The following is a 16,329-nucleotide window of genomic DNA, read 5'->3' on the forward strand; positions in this document are numbered from 1 at the left end:
TTACTGAAAGTTGAGCAATACAATAAAAACCATGAAACTGCTTTTAATTCTTTCAAATAAATAATATCAAATTGCATGAATTATTCTTGAACTGACAAAATTATTTAAGACATTAAAACATGCATTTTAACTTTATTGTTTGATATTGAATTGTTTTATAGTCAGTGTTTAATGCAATTACATTAGAAGTGTAATTAACATAAAAATAATGCAAAAAATTTAATTAAATTACAGTTATTCATTATTTAGTAATGCATTAGACACTGATTAATGCATCAAACACTGATTTCGTCTCCTCATCACGTCACAGTCTGAGATGATTTGATGGACGCTTCTGTTTTCCTCTCAGCATCTGCCTGCCGGAGAAGCTGGAGTACATTGCAAACAAATATGCTGAACATTCCCATGAGAAATGGGCTGCTGAGAAGGTGAGAGAAACAGTCAGCTTCTCGATTCAAGCTGAGAGATGTTCATTAAACATGAGATTCTCCACTGATCACGCTCCGATCTGTGTTTAGGTGCTTCTGGGCTGGAAACATGGAGAAAACATCGACGAGAAAGCAAAAACTCATCCGATGCTGAGATCCTACAAGTCCCTGACAGAGAAGGTACAACCCAGACATGCATTTACCCTTAAAATCTCCATCAAAATCCCATCACAACGACTGCCAGCACGCTTTCTGTCGGCAGGAGAAGGAGATGTATTGCTGGACGGTGCGCGAGTCCTTGAAGAGCATGTTAGCGATGGGCTGGAGCATCGACCGCACCAGAGAAGAAGACAGCGTGTTCCAGCAGAGAGAGATGGAGAAGATGCGCCGCATCTCACAGGCCTCTCAGGTACTTTATACTGGATAATCAGCTCCACGTAATGATTTATAATGCTCGCTAACTTTGTAAATGCAGTGATTTTATCATTAAAGGCATAGTTCACCCAAAAATGAAAAGTAGCATGATTTACTCACCCTCAAGCCATCCTAGCTGTATGTGACTTTCTTCTTTCAGACGAATCTAATCGGAGTTATATAAAAATAAAAATAAAACTTCCATGCTTTATAATGGCAGTGAATGGGTGTTATTTTTTTAATAGTCCAAAAGAAGTCCAATAAAGTGCATCCATCCATCATAAAAAGTGCCTCGCACAGCTCCGGGGAGTGAATAAAGGCACCTGTAGCGAATCGATGTGTTCGTGTAAGAAAAATATCCAGATTTAAGACCTTATAAACCATAATCTCTAGCTTGTGCTAACTGATGGATGGTTGTGCTTTATTGGTCTACTTTTGGGATATTCAAAAATAACACCCATTCTCTGCCATTATAAAGTTTGGAAGAGCCAGGATGTTTTTTTATATATGACTCGGAATAGATTCTTCTGGAAGAAGAAAGTCACATACAGATAAGATGGCTTGAGGGTGACTAAATCTTGCTACTTTTCATTTTTGGGTGAACTATCCCTTTAAGAGTCCAGCCTCGAGTGAAATAGACCGTGACAGTTGGTGCAATAACGCAGAACACATTCACAGACGTGACGGAGGATTTGTTATCGTGTGCTTTCAGGGTAACGGCTTCAATCCAAACCCGCTGGACATGAGCAGCGTCCTTCTGTCCAGAGAACTGCAGGTGATCTGTTAACATGAATCCATGCATACAGTGATTTCAATCTGGACATATTTTGAAAATTAATTCTGTAAAAAAAAAAAAAAAAAAAAAAATATTCTAAGTTAAAGAATCTTATTTTTTGTCTTAAAATGTTTAAAATGTTTTTGTATATATATGATATATATATGATATGGCAATAAAATTTAGCAATTTTTTATTAATGCTACTTAATTAAAGAATCTTATTTTTTGTCTTAAAATGTTTAAAATGTTTTTGTATATATATTAAATATATATGATATGGCAATAAAATTTAGCAATTTTTTATTAATGCTACTTAATAACAAAATAATTAATAATTGTAACTGATGTTTAGATTTTTTTAAATGCATTAATAAATTAATAAGATTGTATTTGTTAACATTGGTTTGTGCATTACCAATATATTTCTGTATGCAAATTTTAATTTAGATTTTTATTAACATGTCATAAACTGAATTTCAGTCCTGCGCTACAGCGCCAACTCTGGTCAAACTGCGTTATTGCAGGGTCTTACATATGAGGTCAAACGACCATTTGACGACACAAATATTAATCATAATTTTTTATAAACAATAATGTAGACTAATTGTTCCAGATCTAAAATGAACATTTAACTAAGATGAACAGCTATATTAGTATTGTTAAAAATGTAAATAATGTAACAGATGAAAGCGTGTTGTATAGTTTTGCCAGTAACTGTTCAGTGTTTGTAGGTTTATGAATCAGAACAGCCATTTCTTCCATTATTTATCGTCTGTATATAGCTGTGCATATCCCAGTGTGTTCTAGACAGATTCTGGACTTTCAACGGCTAATAGAGTCAATCTTCTGTTCTTCAGTCGATGGTTGAGGTCGTAGCTGAAAACTATCACAACATCTGGGCCAAGAAGAAGAAGAGTGATCTGTGCAGCAGAGGTTAGTTTCTCTCGAGAGCGAGGCGTGTTGTGAGGGTCATACGTGACGTGTTGTGTGTTCTCTCAGCCGCAGGAGGAGCTCATCCGCTGCTGGTGCCCTACGACACGCTCACGGCCAAAGAGAAGACCAGAGACCGCGAGCGAGCGCAGGATCTCTTCCGCTTCCTGCAGATCAACGGATACGCCGTCAGCAGGTGCGTGCGCTTTCACACGCCTGTCACACGCATGTTCACCGAATGTAACGCCGCTGCTGCTGTGTTCCAGGCGTCTGAAGCACATGGAGCAGGACTCGTCTTCGATGGAGAAACGCTTCGCCTACCGCTTCCTGAAGAAGCTGCTGAAGTACGTGGACTCGGCGCAGGAGTTCATCGCTCACCTCGGTTAGAGAACGCACTTCTCACGGGTCTCTTCTGTTCATCTGAGGACAGAGACACTCAACATTTTGTCATTAATCTCTCACCCCCATGTCGTTCCAAACCCGTAAATCCTCCGTCCGTCTTCCAAACACAGTTGAAGATATTTTGGATGAAACCCTGAAGGCTTGTGACTGTCACATAGACTGCCGAGTAAATAACAGTGTCAAGGTCCAGGAATTATTTGAAGCTATGGGAACAGTTTTTGTAAGTGAACAAAACAAAAATAACAACTTTATTAAATAAATCCTTTGTCAACGGTCTCCTCAGTGTCACTTCATATCTGTACTGTGTGTGTTCTTCTTGTGTCCTCCGCGCCACTAGGATGCGCTGTTTCTTCGTGCATTTAGCTTTTATTTTAAATAAAACAGCGCATCCTTGTGGCGTGGAGGACACAGAAGAGCATACGCAGCACGTTGTTTTCTTCGCTTTTAAAAAGTGTTCCCATAGCTTCATATAATCCAGATTCGTCTGATTGCTGATGGAGTATTCTGACGACGACTTTCATACATTTCCTGGACCTTGACACTGTTATTTATTCGACAGTCTCAAGCCTCCAGGTTTTCATCCGAAATATCTTAATCTGTGTTTGGAAGACGAACTGAGCTTTTACGGGTTTGGAATGACATGATGGTTATTAATGACAAAATGTTCATTTTAGAGTGGATTAACCCTTTAACTTTAACTAATTCCCTTGTTACAGAGGCGATGGCTACCAGCGGAAAGAATGACAGATCGCCACATGAACAGGAAATCAAGTTCTTTGCTAAGGTTTGAGAAGGATCTCTGAATCTGAATGTTTGAGACCTAACCCTATATATATATATATATATATATATATATATATATATTATAACATTAATTTCGGTATTCAATTCTATATTTTTATTGAATATACATTATTCTTTATATAGATGTAAAATAGACCATTTTAAAGTAATATATATATATAAAACCATACTTTAAATTCCTGTGACCTGGTGTACTTCCTGTAGGTGCTCCTCCCCCTCATAGACCAGTACTTTAAAAACCACTCGCTCTACTTCCTGTCGTCACCCACTAAGAATCTGAGCAGCAGCGGATACGCGTCGAACAAAGAGAAGGAGATGGTCACCAGGTGATGAGTGGCTAATATCATAGTCTCATAGTCAGAAACTTGTCGGTTTGACTTACCCTCTTCACTCGTCACGCTTCATTTATGAATCATGGCACATGCTGGTTAATCTGCTTTATGATTGATATATATATAGCTGCTTCTTCTCTGCTCACCTGTCTAAGCTAGCGTTTCTTCCTTCCTCTCGCTGTCTCCTCACTTCCTGCTGCCTTCTGCTGGTCTCTAGTCTGTTCTGTAAGCTGGCCACTCTGGTTAGACACAGGATCTCTCTGTTTGGTAAGATCACCGCGTCTGTCTGACGGTCTCTCGTGCTCATCAAGTGTCTGCTTCTCAGTGCTGTATGCTTTGTGTTCGCAGGAAGTGACTCCACCACGATAGTCAGCTGTCTGCACATCCTCGCACACACGCTGGACACCAGGTACGACCTCACTTCCTGTCATTAGCTTCATTATGTTCATGATCAGTATTTTTTTTTACATTCCGGGAATAATCATTATTTTATAAAATAGGCATAATTTACTATTTCTGATATATCTGATCAGCAGCTTCTCACTGAGTGAATGTGAAAAAATATCAAAGTTTTGAATGTTCCTGTTATTACTGCATTTTCTCCTTTTTATTAATAATAAAATAACACATGAACCAAACCAAAAAACTATGACGCTATATATATATATATTTTTTTTTTTTTTATTTTTTTTTTTTATTATTATTTATTTATTTATGTATTTATTTTTTTTCAATATTGATGAGAAATTTTATTTGAATATATCATTGCATGAAATTTATAAGAACATATAATCTGAGAATGATCAATATTAACCACATTGGAATTAATATAATTTAATTGTTTGTAACTCATGATTGCTCAAAAACAGTCAAAATGTATTAAACCTACAAATTTATGTATATATAACAAAAAAAACATGAATATTACTTTCAAAAGGTTTTACTTGCTTAAACTTTCACTTGCAGAAGAAAAACATGATAAATGTTTCATCTGTAGATGACAGATAGATGACATAAAAGTTTTTTTGATACTAATATAACTCCACAGTGTTTTTGACACTAAACGCACTCCATACACACAATTATGTCTTATATCTCTTAAAAAATAAGTGTAAAAATCTGAAAAAAGTTTTTTTTTAATGATGTATGTTTTTTAGGGTCTTAAAGGATTTGCAAAAACCTTTACTAATGTGATGAGGCAGATGGTGTGTGACTGAGATGATGCTGTAGAATGGTTTCTCTCTCAGGACTGTGATGAAGTCCGGATCGGAGCTGGTCAAGGCCGGTTTGAGGACGTTCTTTGAGAGCGCGGCTGAAGATCTGGAGAAGACGCTGGAGAACCTGAAGCTGGGGAAGTTCACGCACTCCCGCAGTCAGATGAAGGGCGTCTCGCAGAACATCAACTACACCACAGTGGCTCTGCTGCCCATCCTGACCGCTCTGTTCGAGCACATCACTGAACACCAGTTCGGCTCCGACCTTCTGCGTGAGTCAAAACATCAGAACCATCACACACACTGGAGAGTAATGCTGAGCACATGCTGACTCCTTTACCTTTATAATCCTTGTTCCTGCTCTTACTGGAGGATTTCATCATGTTATCGTTCAGAAAAAAGTTCCAAAAAAGACTTGGTTAACCTCTGAAACTTTCTTCTTTCTCTCTCTCTACTGAGTTTGTTTTTTACAGCACAAAAAAGCAATATTAACAGTAACAGTAGCACAGATATTCACAAAATGTATTTGCAACAACATAAACAAATAAACAAAATAAATAATAATAAAATAAAATAAATAAAAAAGAATACAATAACATTTACTCAGGCATTAAGGCTGGTGATGCATAATTATATTATATTATATTAATTAATGCTAATAATATTATATTATTATGAGTAATTTAATCCTGGTTATTTGAGTAAGCGCTGTTGAGATCCGTGGGTGTGATCTGTGAGGAATCACTACAGACTGTGATGTGTTTGTCAGTGGATGATGTGCAGGTGTCGTGTTATCGGATCCTGACCAGTTTATACTCGCTGGGGACCGGGAAGAACATCTACGTGGAGAGGTGAGCGCACGCTGAGTCTGCGTTTAACTGAGAGTGACGCGTCTGACCTGCTCTTACGCTGTGTGTGTGTGTGTCTGTGTGTGTGTGTGTGTGTGTGTGTGTGTGTGTGTGTGTGTGTTTCTGTGTGTGTGTGTGTGTGTGTGTGTGTGTGTGTGTGTGTGTGTGTGTGTGTGTGTGTGTGTTTCTGTGTGTGTGTGTGTGTGTGTGTGTGTGTGTGTCTGTCTGTGTGTGTGTGTGTGTGTGTGTGTGTGTGTGTGTCTGTGTGTCTGTCTGTGTGTGCGTGTGTGTGTGTGTTTGTGTGTGTGTGTGTGTCTGTCTGTCTGTGTGTGTGTGTGTGTGTGTCTGTCTGTCTGTGTGTGTGTGTGTGTGTGTGTGTGTTTCTGTGTGTGTGTGTGTGTGTGTTTGTGTGTGTGTGTGTCTGTCTGTGTGTGTGTGTGTGTGTGTGTGTGTGTGTGTCTGTGTGTGTGTGTGTCTGTGTGTGTGTGTGTGTGTGTGTGTGTGTGTGTGTCTGTGTGTGTGTGTGTGTGTGTGTGTGTGTGTGTGTGTGTGTGTGTGTCTGTCTGTGTGTGTGTGTCTGTGTGTGTCTGTGTGTGTGTGTGTGTGTGTGTGTGTGTGTCTGTCTGTGTGTGTGTGTGTGTGTCTGTGTGTGTGTGTGTGTGTGTGTCTGTGTGTGTGTGTTGTCTGTGTGTGTGTGTCTGTGTGTGTTGTCTGTGTGTGTGTGTGTGTGTGTGTGTGTGTGTCTGTGTGTGTGTCTGTGTGTGTGTGTGTGTGTGTGTGTCTGTGTGTGTGTGTGTGTGTGTCTGTGTGTGTTGTCTGTGTGTGTGTGTGTGTGTGTGTGTGTGTGTCTGTGTGTGTGTGTGTGTGTGTGTGTGTGTGTGTGTGTGTCTGTGTGTGTGTGTGTGTGTGTGTGTGTGTGTGTGTGTGTGTGTGTTTCTGTGTGTGTGTGTGTGTGTGTGTGTGTGTGTGTGTGTGTGTGTGTGTGTGTGTGTGTGTGTTTCTGTGTGTGTGTGTGTGTGTGTGTGTGTGTGTGTCTGTCTGTGTGTGTGTGTGTGTGTGTGTGTGTGTGTGTGTCTGTGTGTCTGTCTGTGTGTGCGTGTGTGTGTGTGTTTGTGTGTGTGTGTGTGTCTGTCTGTCTGTGTGTGTGTGTGTGTGTGTCTGTCTGTCTGTGTGTGTGTGTGTGTGTGTGTGTGTGTGTGTTTCTGTGTGTGTGTGTGTGTGTGTTTGTGTGTGTGTGTGTCTGTCTGTGTGTGTGTGTGTGTGTGTGTGTGTGTGTCTGTGTGTGTGTGTGTCTGTGTGTGTGTGTGTGTGTGTGTGTGTGTGTGTGTCTGTGTGTGTGTGTGTGTGTGTGTGTGTGTGTGTGTGTGTGTCTGTCTGTGTGTGTGTGTCTGTGTGTGTCTGTGTGTGTGTGTGTGTGTGTGTGTGTGTGTGTCTGTCTGTGTGTGTGTGTGTGTGTGTCTGTGTGTGTGTGTGTGTGTGTGTCTGTGTGTGTGTGTTGTCTGTGTGTGTGTGTCTGTGTGTGTTGTCTGTGTGTGTGTGTGTGTGTGTGTGTGTGTGTCTGTGTGTGTGTCTGTGTGTGTGTGTGTGTGTGTGTGTCTGTGTGTGTGTGTGTGTGTGTCTGTGTGTGTTGTCTGTGTGTGTTGTGTGTGTGTGTCTGTGTGTGTGTGTGTCTGTCTCTGTCTGTGTGTGTGTGTATGTGTGTGTGTGTGTGTGTGTGTGTGTCTGTGTGTGTGTGTTGTCTGTGTGTGTGTGTGTGTGTGTGTGTGTGTGTGTGTGTGTGTGTGTGTGTGTGTGTGTGTGTGTGTGTCTGTGTCTGTGTGTGTGTGTGTGTGTGTGTGTGTGTGTGTGTGTGTGTGTGTGTGTGTGTGTCTCAGGCAGCTGCCGGCGCTGGGGGAGTGTTTGGCGACTCTAGCCGGTGCGATGCCCGTGGCGTTTCTGGAGCCGCAGCTAAACACACACAACCCCTGCTCCGTCTTCAACACCAAGACGTCTCGAGAACGAGCTCGTGAGTCACACACTCCTCTGACACACCTTCACTCAGCAAATACATTCATGCACCATCACTGAACATCTGTGAACTATCTGCAGATTCACATAATAATCATGTTTCTCCTCAAACCAAAAGAATGATGAATTTAGAGAAGTGAGTTTTGTGCTTCGTACATGTTTTATGTGTGTGTGTGTGTGTGTGTGTGTGTGTGGTGCAGTGGTCGGGCTGCCGGAGTCGGTGGAGGACGTGTGTCCTGAGATGCCTCGTCTGGACGGTCTGATCAAGGACATCACTGACGTGTCAGAGTCCGGCGCGCGCTACACAGAGATGCCGCACGTCATCGAGGTGGTGCTGCCCATGCTGTGTAATTATCTGTCGTACTGGTGGGAGCGAGGCCCGGAGAACCGTCCCCGTCCCGCAGGCGTCTGCAGCAGCACCGTCACCTCCGAACACCTCAGCCTCGTCCTCGGGAACATCCTCAAGATCCTCAACAGCAACCTGGGCATCGACGAGGCCTCCTGGATGAAGCGCATCGCAGGTGAGCATCTCCCATAATGCACCTGCACTCGACACCTGGCTTAAACTGATGCATTTCAGCTAGATGCCAACATTTCTCAAGTTGAAGCACTGTTACTAAGACCGAAAGTGAAATAAAAATTAATGAACCACTATATACCGTATATACATTAAAATAAAATAAAATAATAATAATAAAAAAGCAAAAAAATACAAAACCTTTAGAATTCAAAATATACATGAAAACTAGAATAGTATCTTGAAAAATCATTACATTTTATTACATTAAAAAAAAAAAAAAAATATATATATATATATATATATATATATAATGACAAATACAGCTAAATATTTTTTTTAAATAGAACTTTTAAAGCTAGAAATGAATTCAAAAATGTAACAGGATGTCAAAATAACACTCATGAACTCAAAAGTCATGATAAAAGTATGATACTTTAATAAAAAGACATTTAAAAAGTGAAAAGAAAATTCAAATAAACAACAAAAGTTCTTAAACTTTACAATTAAAATGTGAAAATAATTTAATAATAATAATAACTTTAATGAACTCAAAAATCAGTATTCCATTATTATTTAATAAAAACTATATAGAAACGTTTAATAAAATAATACAAATGACCAAAGGAGAAAACACACACACAACTAAAGTACTGAAACTTTCAAATTAAAATGAGGCTGGAAGAATTAAAAAGAAATTCAATATATTTATAAAAACTAGGATAGTATTTCAAACAAATGACCAAAATAACAAACAAATGAAAATGGAAAATTTTAAAATAAAAATAAATTAAAAATATTAGCAGAAACTATAGTAGTATCATGGACTCAAAAATAATTCAATTATAATTTAATAAAAATTACACTGTCATATAAAAAAAAAAAAAAAAAAAAAAACGTCAAAAAGCACTAAAATTAAAAATTAAAAGAATTAAATGTTAAGAGTGTGTGTGTTTGGGTGTGTGTGTGTGTGTGGCAGTGTACGCTCAGCCCATCATCAGTAAGGCGCGCGCTGATCTGCTGAAGACACACTTCTTGCCGACGCTGGAGAAGCTGAAGAAGAAGACGGTGAAGGTGGTGTCGGAGGAGGAGCTTCTGAAAGCTGATGGGAAGGGCGACACCCAGGAGGCGGAGCTTCTGATCCTGGATGAGTTTGCAGTGCTGTGCAGAGATCTGTACGCCTTCTACCCCATGCTCATCCGCTACGTGGACAACAACAGGTCAATGACAATAGATATATATTTTTTGCATTATTTTAATTTTACATTTTGATGAGTTCAGTTTTTTTAATTAATAATTAATAAAAAATTAAATTTTACATTTATTTGTTTTTCTATTTCTATGTTTTTCTATTTCAGTTGTCTTTATTTTAAAATTATTTATTTTAACTGTACATTTTTATTATTAACCGTTTTAGTTTTATTTTAAAATTATTTAAGTTTTAAATTTTTATTAGGAAGCTCATTTATTATTAAAATTATAAATGTAATTATGAATCATTAATTATTTATTTATTTTGATTATTTTTTATTAATAATTTTTATTGAACATATTTATTATTTAATAATTTATTAGTTTTAACTTTTAATATTTTTATGTTTCAACATGATTTTATCTGTACGTATTTTTATGTAAGTGTTTTTATTTTGATTAAATTTTTGCATTATTCATTATGGTTTAATGTGTGTTTTACTGATTTATTTTAATTGTAAATTTTTATCATTTATAAAAACATAATAAAACATTTTATCATTTATAAAAACATACACATAAGTGTTTTTTCTTATTAGTTTTGTTTTTATAAAATTATTTTAGTTTTAAAATATTTATTAGTAAGTTCATTTATTATAACAACTTTATGATTTTAATTTTTTTTGTATTCATTGTTGTTTAACTAAAAAAAAATTATTTTTAACCAATTTAAGTTTTATTTTACATTTTGATTACTAATTGTTTCATTTAGATTATTTCTTTTTATTTCAAACTTATGCATTTTAATTTTATATATTTAGAATTAATTGTTTAATTTTACATCTTTTATGTTTTACATTGATATAATATTTTTTATTATTTTATACAAATTATTATTTAGACTTTAATCTACTATTTTGATTTGTTTCATTTTTGTTATTATTTATTTTTATTTTATTGGTTATTATTTGATTTCTATTTTTTATTAAACATTATGATTTAATTCATTTTGCTATTTTTATTTTTATCTTTTTTTATTTATTTTTTTTGTTGAACTCACCAGCCCCAGTTTGTAAAGGTTAATTGTGAGCTGTGGTGCACTGATCTGTTGTTCTGTGGGTTCAGGTCTCGGTGGCTGAAGGAGCCGGACACAGATTCCAACGAGCTCTTCAGGATGGTCGCAGAGATCTTCATCCTGTGGTGTAAATCACACGTAAGAGCCGAGTCCATCAGCAGCTTTACGAGGCTCATAATGAAGCGCCGGCTTTAATATCACATCACGGAGGTCTCGTTAAAATGAGCGTTATTTTAATCCCACACGGTCCAGAGAGCATCACATTATCATTCAGAGCAAGATCAGGAGCTCAAGGTGCTTCACCGTCCGTCTGTTTCTCTGCAGAACTTCAAGAGAGAAGAGCAGAACTTTGTGGTTCAGAACGAGATCAACAACCTCTCGTTCCTCACCGGAGACAGTAAAACCAAGATGGCAAAGGTACGAGTGAGAACGAGCTCAAAGCAGTCACTTACACCTCTCCCACGTAAAGAAGGACCAGGATATGGATAGATACGAGCTGCTTGTGAAGACAAACCTGAGCGTTTTAATCTTTCATCACACTTTCCCCTTCATAAACGCACACGAAAGCTGTCATTAATAACTAATATCACACATGCTAATGTCCGGCACGAGATCATCGCTGGAAGATTTGTTTTCACTGGAGAACAAATGAAAGCTCATAATCCTCTCACACATATTCAGATTCACTAAAGGCATGGATTTATTCATTTAAAGCTATATTAACAGAAATGATTTTTATTTTACTTTGATTTCATTCATAGCCTTTTCTTTTGAGGGTTGATCATTTAAAAAAAATATTATTTTGATTGGTTTTAATTTAAAAATATTTTTGTAACTTTACATTTTTATGATTTTATTGATTTATTAGTGTTTTATTTTGATTGTTTTATAGTTTTATGATTTAATTAATTGTTTTTACAATTAAAATTCTGTAATTCTTTTTTTTTTATATTGAAATGAATTTTATTCAGGAATTATTTATAATTAACAATTTATTTTTATTTTTTAATATACATAGATTTAAGTTTTTGATTATTTTTTAACTGTCTTCATTTTGAAATGTTTGATTTATTTTTTAATTGTCTAATTTCTAGTATTTTGATGTTAAGGATCATTTTTTAACAACTGATATAGCTTTTGATTCAATCACTAATGATGAACTGAATACATTGGATAACTCTCACAGGAAATGGAAAACATTACTCCAATCTCTCAAAGCAAACTCCGTCCCGTTTGGACGGACTGAACTGATTCAGAAGTTTTGCTGGTCTGATCACAGCTTTAGATCTGGTCGATCAGTGATTGAATGTGTCTCCTTCTCTAACTCTTGTTCTGTCTTTCTCCTTCATGCTCAGTCATTCCTCCCCAAGGTACAGTGAGCTGCATGAGCTCTGATCACTGTGTCTCTGTCATGTTTGTCAGATTCAGATGCGCTTCATCACAGTCACAGCTGATTCAGTTCCACTCTGTCACAGATAGACGCTTACGCTGTTCATTTTCCTGACTTTCTGAAAGGCTCTCAGTGATTTCGGCGTTTGTTCAGCTGGCGCTGTCTGTATTTGAATTAGCTATTGTTTTTATATTTTTTATATTTTTATATTTTTGTTTTTATATTTGAATTTTATTTTTGTGTTTAGTATTTTAGTACTCTAACATACATTTTGCTTCATTAGTTGCTCTTATTTTGGTATGGTTTTTTGTCATTTTTATGTTGATATTTATTATTATTATCATTATTAATCATTCTTAGCAACAAAATCACTTTTAATTTTTTGTGTGTGTGTGAGTGTTTGTATCAGTTAGCAGGCAAGGCATTTTTTTATTTAGTAATAGTTTAGTATAGTTTATTTTACCTTTATTTTTGTATTTTTGACTAACAGCAGTGGTTTGAGATTGATGTGGTTTAATGTGATGATGGTGATTGTGAGGGTAGATGATGCAGTGGTTAAAGCCTGTCGTGTGTGTGTGTGTGTGTGTGTAGTATCTTGTGTCAGTAGTGTATCTCATGTCAGATTTGGTTGTTTGCTGGTGTGTTTGTGTTGTTTGTCGGTTCTTCTGGTTCTGTGTGTCGTGTCTAGGCATTTCTTTATTTAAATATTTTTTTAGTTTGTGAATAATCATCACACAGTGGAAGCTTTTGTGCAGATGTCTTTGATTTCTGATGAGAATTGTTTGTTCCTCAGACCAGTATTAGATGTTTTTGTATTTATCGCCATGTGTGTGTATGTGTGTGTGTGTGTGTGTGTGTGTCAGGCTGGTGGTCAGGATCAGGAGCGAAAGCATAAGAAGCGCCGTGGAGACTTTTACTCCGTCCAGACGTCTCTGATCGTGGCGGCGCTGAAGAAGATGCTTCCCATCGGTCTGAACATGTGCACGCCGGGAGACCAGGAGCTCATCCTGCTGGCTAAGACACGATACGGCCTGGTACAGGGGTCACGGGGGTCAGGGGTCAATGGTCACCGCTGTGTGTGTGTGTGTGTGTGTGTGTGTGTGTGAGATTTAATGGTTTTGTTTGGATTGTAGAAGGACACAGATGAAGAGGTGAAGGAGCACATCAGACAGAACCTGCACCTGCAGGAGAAGGTCAGTCCTAAACACATACTCACACACACAGGCTCACTCACACTCACTCACTCTCTCACTTACTCACACTCACTCACTCACTCACACTCACTCACTCTCTCACTTACTCACACTCACTCACTCACTCACTCACACACTCACACCCACTCACTCACACTCACTCATTCATACTCACTCACACTCACTCTACCACTCATTTACACTCACTCACTCACACTCACTCACCATCACTCACTCACTCTCCCACTCTCTGACTCACACTCACTCACTCACTCACTCATACTCACTTGCTCACACTCACACCCACTCACTCACACACACACACACTCACTCTCTCACCCACTCACTTACACTCAATCACTCACACTCACTCACTCACTCTCTCACTCACTCCCACTCACAATCACTCTCACTCACTCTCTCACACTCACTTACACTCAATCTCACTCACTCTCACTCACCCACTGTCACACTCACTCATTCTCCTCCCAGTCACTCCCACTCACTCACTCTCTCACTCACTCTCCCACTCTCTGACTCACACTCACTCACTCACTCACTCATACTCACTTGCTCACACTCACACCCACTCACTCACACTCACTCATTCATACTCTCTCACACTCACTCTCCCACTCATTTACACTAACTCACTCACACTCACTAACCATCACTTACTCACTCTCCCACTCTCTGACTCACACTCACTCACTCCCACTCACTCACTCCCTCACTCACACTCACTCACTCTCCCACTCTCTGACTCCCACTCACTTACTCACTCACTCATACTCACTTGCTCACACTCACACCCACTCACTCACACTCACTCATTCATACTCTCTCACACTCACTCTCCCACTCATTTACACTAACTCACTCACACTCACTAACCATCACTTACTCACTCTCCCACTCTCTGACTCACACTCACTCATTTTCACTTACAATCACTCTCACTCACTCTCTCACACTCACTTACACTCAATCTCAATCACTCTCACTCACCCACTGTCACACTCACTCATTCTCCTCCCAGTCACTCCCACTCACTCACTCTCACTCACTCACTCTCCCACTCTCTGACTCACCCTCACTCACTCTCTCACCCACTCACTTACACTCACTCACACTCACTCTCTCACTCCCACTCACTCATTCACTCACATTGACTTACACTCACTAACTCACTCTCTCACTCCCATTCACTCACACTCACTCACTTCTCACTCACAATCACTCTCACTCACTCACTCTCTCACTCCGTCTCACTCACTCACTCCCTCACTCACACTCACTCACACTCAATCTCACTCACTTTCACTCACTCTCACTCACTTCTCACTCAATCACTCTCACTCACTCACTCTCTCACTCCCTCTCACTCACTCACTCCCTCACTCACACTCACTCACTCTCACTCACACGCACCCCTTTTTTACTCACTCTCATTCACTCACTCTCACACACACACACTCACTCACTCACTCACTCACACACACTGACTCCCACTCACTCACTCTCTCACTCCCTCTCACTCACTCACTCCCTCACTCACACTCACTCACTCTCCCACTCTCTGACTCACACTCACTCACTCTCTCACCCACTCACTTACACTCACTCACACTCACTCTCTCACTCCAACTCACTCAATCACTCAAATTGACTTACACTCACTCATTCACTCTCTCACTCCCATTCACTCACACTCACTCACTCACTCACTCACTCACTCACTCACTTCTCACTCACACTCACTCACTCCCACTCACTCACTCTCACTCACATGCACCCCTTTATTACTCACTCACTCTCATTCACTCACTCTCACACACACTCACTCACTCACTCACACTGACTCCCACTCACTCACTCACACTCACTCACTCACTCACTCACTCTCTCAACTCACACTCACTCACTCACTCACTCACTCTCTCAACTCCCACTCACTCACTCACTCACACTGACTCACACTCACTCAAACTCACTCACACACACTCACTCTCACTCGTCAGCTGTCACTACAGATTGATTCTCTCTGTTCACACGCAGTCGGCGGATCCGGCTGTTCAGTGGCAGCTCAACCTCTATAAGGATGTGAAGGTGAAGACAGATGACACTCTGGATCCGGAGCGGAGCATTGAGAGAATCCAGAGCATCTCAGCCGCTGTATTCCACCTTGAGCAGGTCATGTCACTCAAAGTTAATCGCGTGTCATTCTGTCATTTCTACAGCAGCTGCACCATGTCATACAAATATACAGATTCATATCATTTGTATACTCTATGTTTAGATCTTTATCAGTCGAACCCTTCGATCTCAGTTATCACCCTGAGAGTTATTACTCAGTTAATATTGCAATAATTTAACAACATGTTCATGTTCACAGTTCTGATGTCTTTAAATGGTCACCTGACATGCAACTAAACATATTAAATATTAAAAAGCTGTGAATATGTAAAAAAATAAAAATAATAATAAATAAATGGTTTTATCTTAAATTTTTCATTTAAGTATTATTATATTATTCATTTATATATTTTCATTCATTTTTATTTAATTGTTTTTATTTAAAAATTGCTCATTTTAATTTTAGAATGTTAATAAATTATTATTTTTTTATTTAAAAATATACATTTTTATTTGATATTTATTTAATATATCAATAGTACAGCTCAAAACAGTTAATAGATTTGCATTTCCTGCATGAAATAAATATACAGATTGTAGTGAAAAGACTTTTAAATAAATTTTCCAACCTTATACTTCAAAAATAAAAAAGATTAGAAGTGTTCATCAAA

General features: G+C 38.4%; 1 protein-coding gene across 1 annotated transcript in view; it reads left to right on the forward strand.

Moving 5' to 3' along the window:
• The window catches only part of LOC113071634 (ryanodine receptor 3-like), a 108,697-nt gene that overhangs the window by 66,407 nt on the left and 25,961 nt on the right, over positions 1-16,329 (forward strand). The window contains exons 53-74 of the mRNA XM_026244942.1: positions 350-428; positions 519-608; positions 691-837; positions 1,555-1,617; positions 2,477-2,552; positions 2,619-2,745; positions 2,816-2,931; positions 3,668-3,735; positions 3,960-4,081; positions 4,305-4,354; positions 4,436-4,496; positions 5,335-5,573; positions 6,071-6,152; positions 8,024-8,154; positions 8,357-8,677; positions 9,653-9,893; positions 10,990-11,077; positions 11,264-11,356; positions 12,295-12,309; positions 13,193-13,363; positions 13,463-13,522; positions 15,581-15,715. Of these exons, the coding sequence (XP_026100727.1) occupies positions 350-428; positions 519-608; positions 691-837; positions 1,555-1,617; positions 2,477-2,552; positions 2,619-2,745; positions 2,816-2,931; positions 3,668-3,735; positions 3,960-4,081; positions 4,305-4,354; positions 4,436-4,496; positions 5,335-5,573; positions 6,071-6,152; positions 8,024-8,154; positions 8,357-8,677; positions 9,653-9,893; positions 10,990-11,077; positions 11,264-11,356; positions 12,295-12,309; positions 13,193-13,363; positions 13,463-13,522; positions 15,581-15,715 (2,575 nt within the window). The remainder of the gene's footprint in view (positions 1-349; positions 429-518; positions 609-690; positions 838-1,554; positions 1,618-2,476; positions 2,553-2,618; positions 2,746-2,815; positions 2,932-3,667; positions 3,736-3,959; positions 4,082-4,304; positions 4,355-4,435; positions 4,497-5,334; positions 5,574-6,070; positions 6,153-8,023; positions 8,155-8,356; positions 8,678-9,652; positions 9,894-10,989; positions 11,078-11,263; positions 11,357-12,294; positions 12,310-13,192; positions 13,364-13,462; positions 13,523-15,580; positions 15,716-16,329) is intronic.

The sequence above is a fragment of the Carassius auratus genome, unplaced genomic scaffold (assembly GCF_003368295.1).
Source record: "Carassius auratus strain Wakin unplaced genomic scaffold, ASM336829v1 scaf_tig00007761, whole genome shotgun sequence".
In the NCBI taxonomy this organism is placed as follows: Eukaryota; Metazoa; Chordata; class Actinopteri; order Cypriniformes; family Cyprinidae; genus Carassius; species Carassius auratus.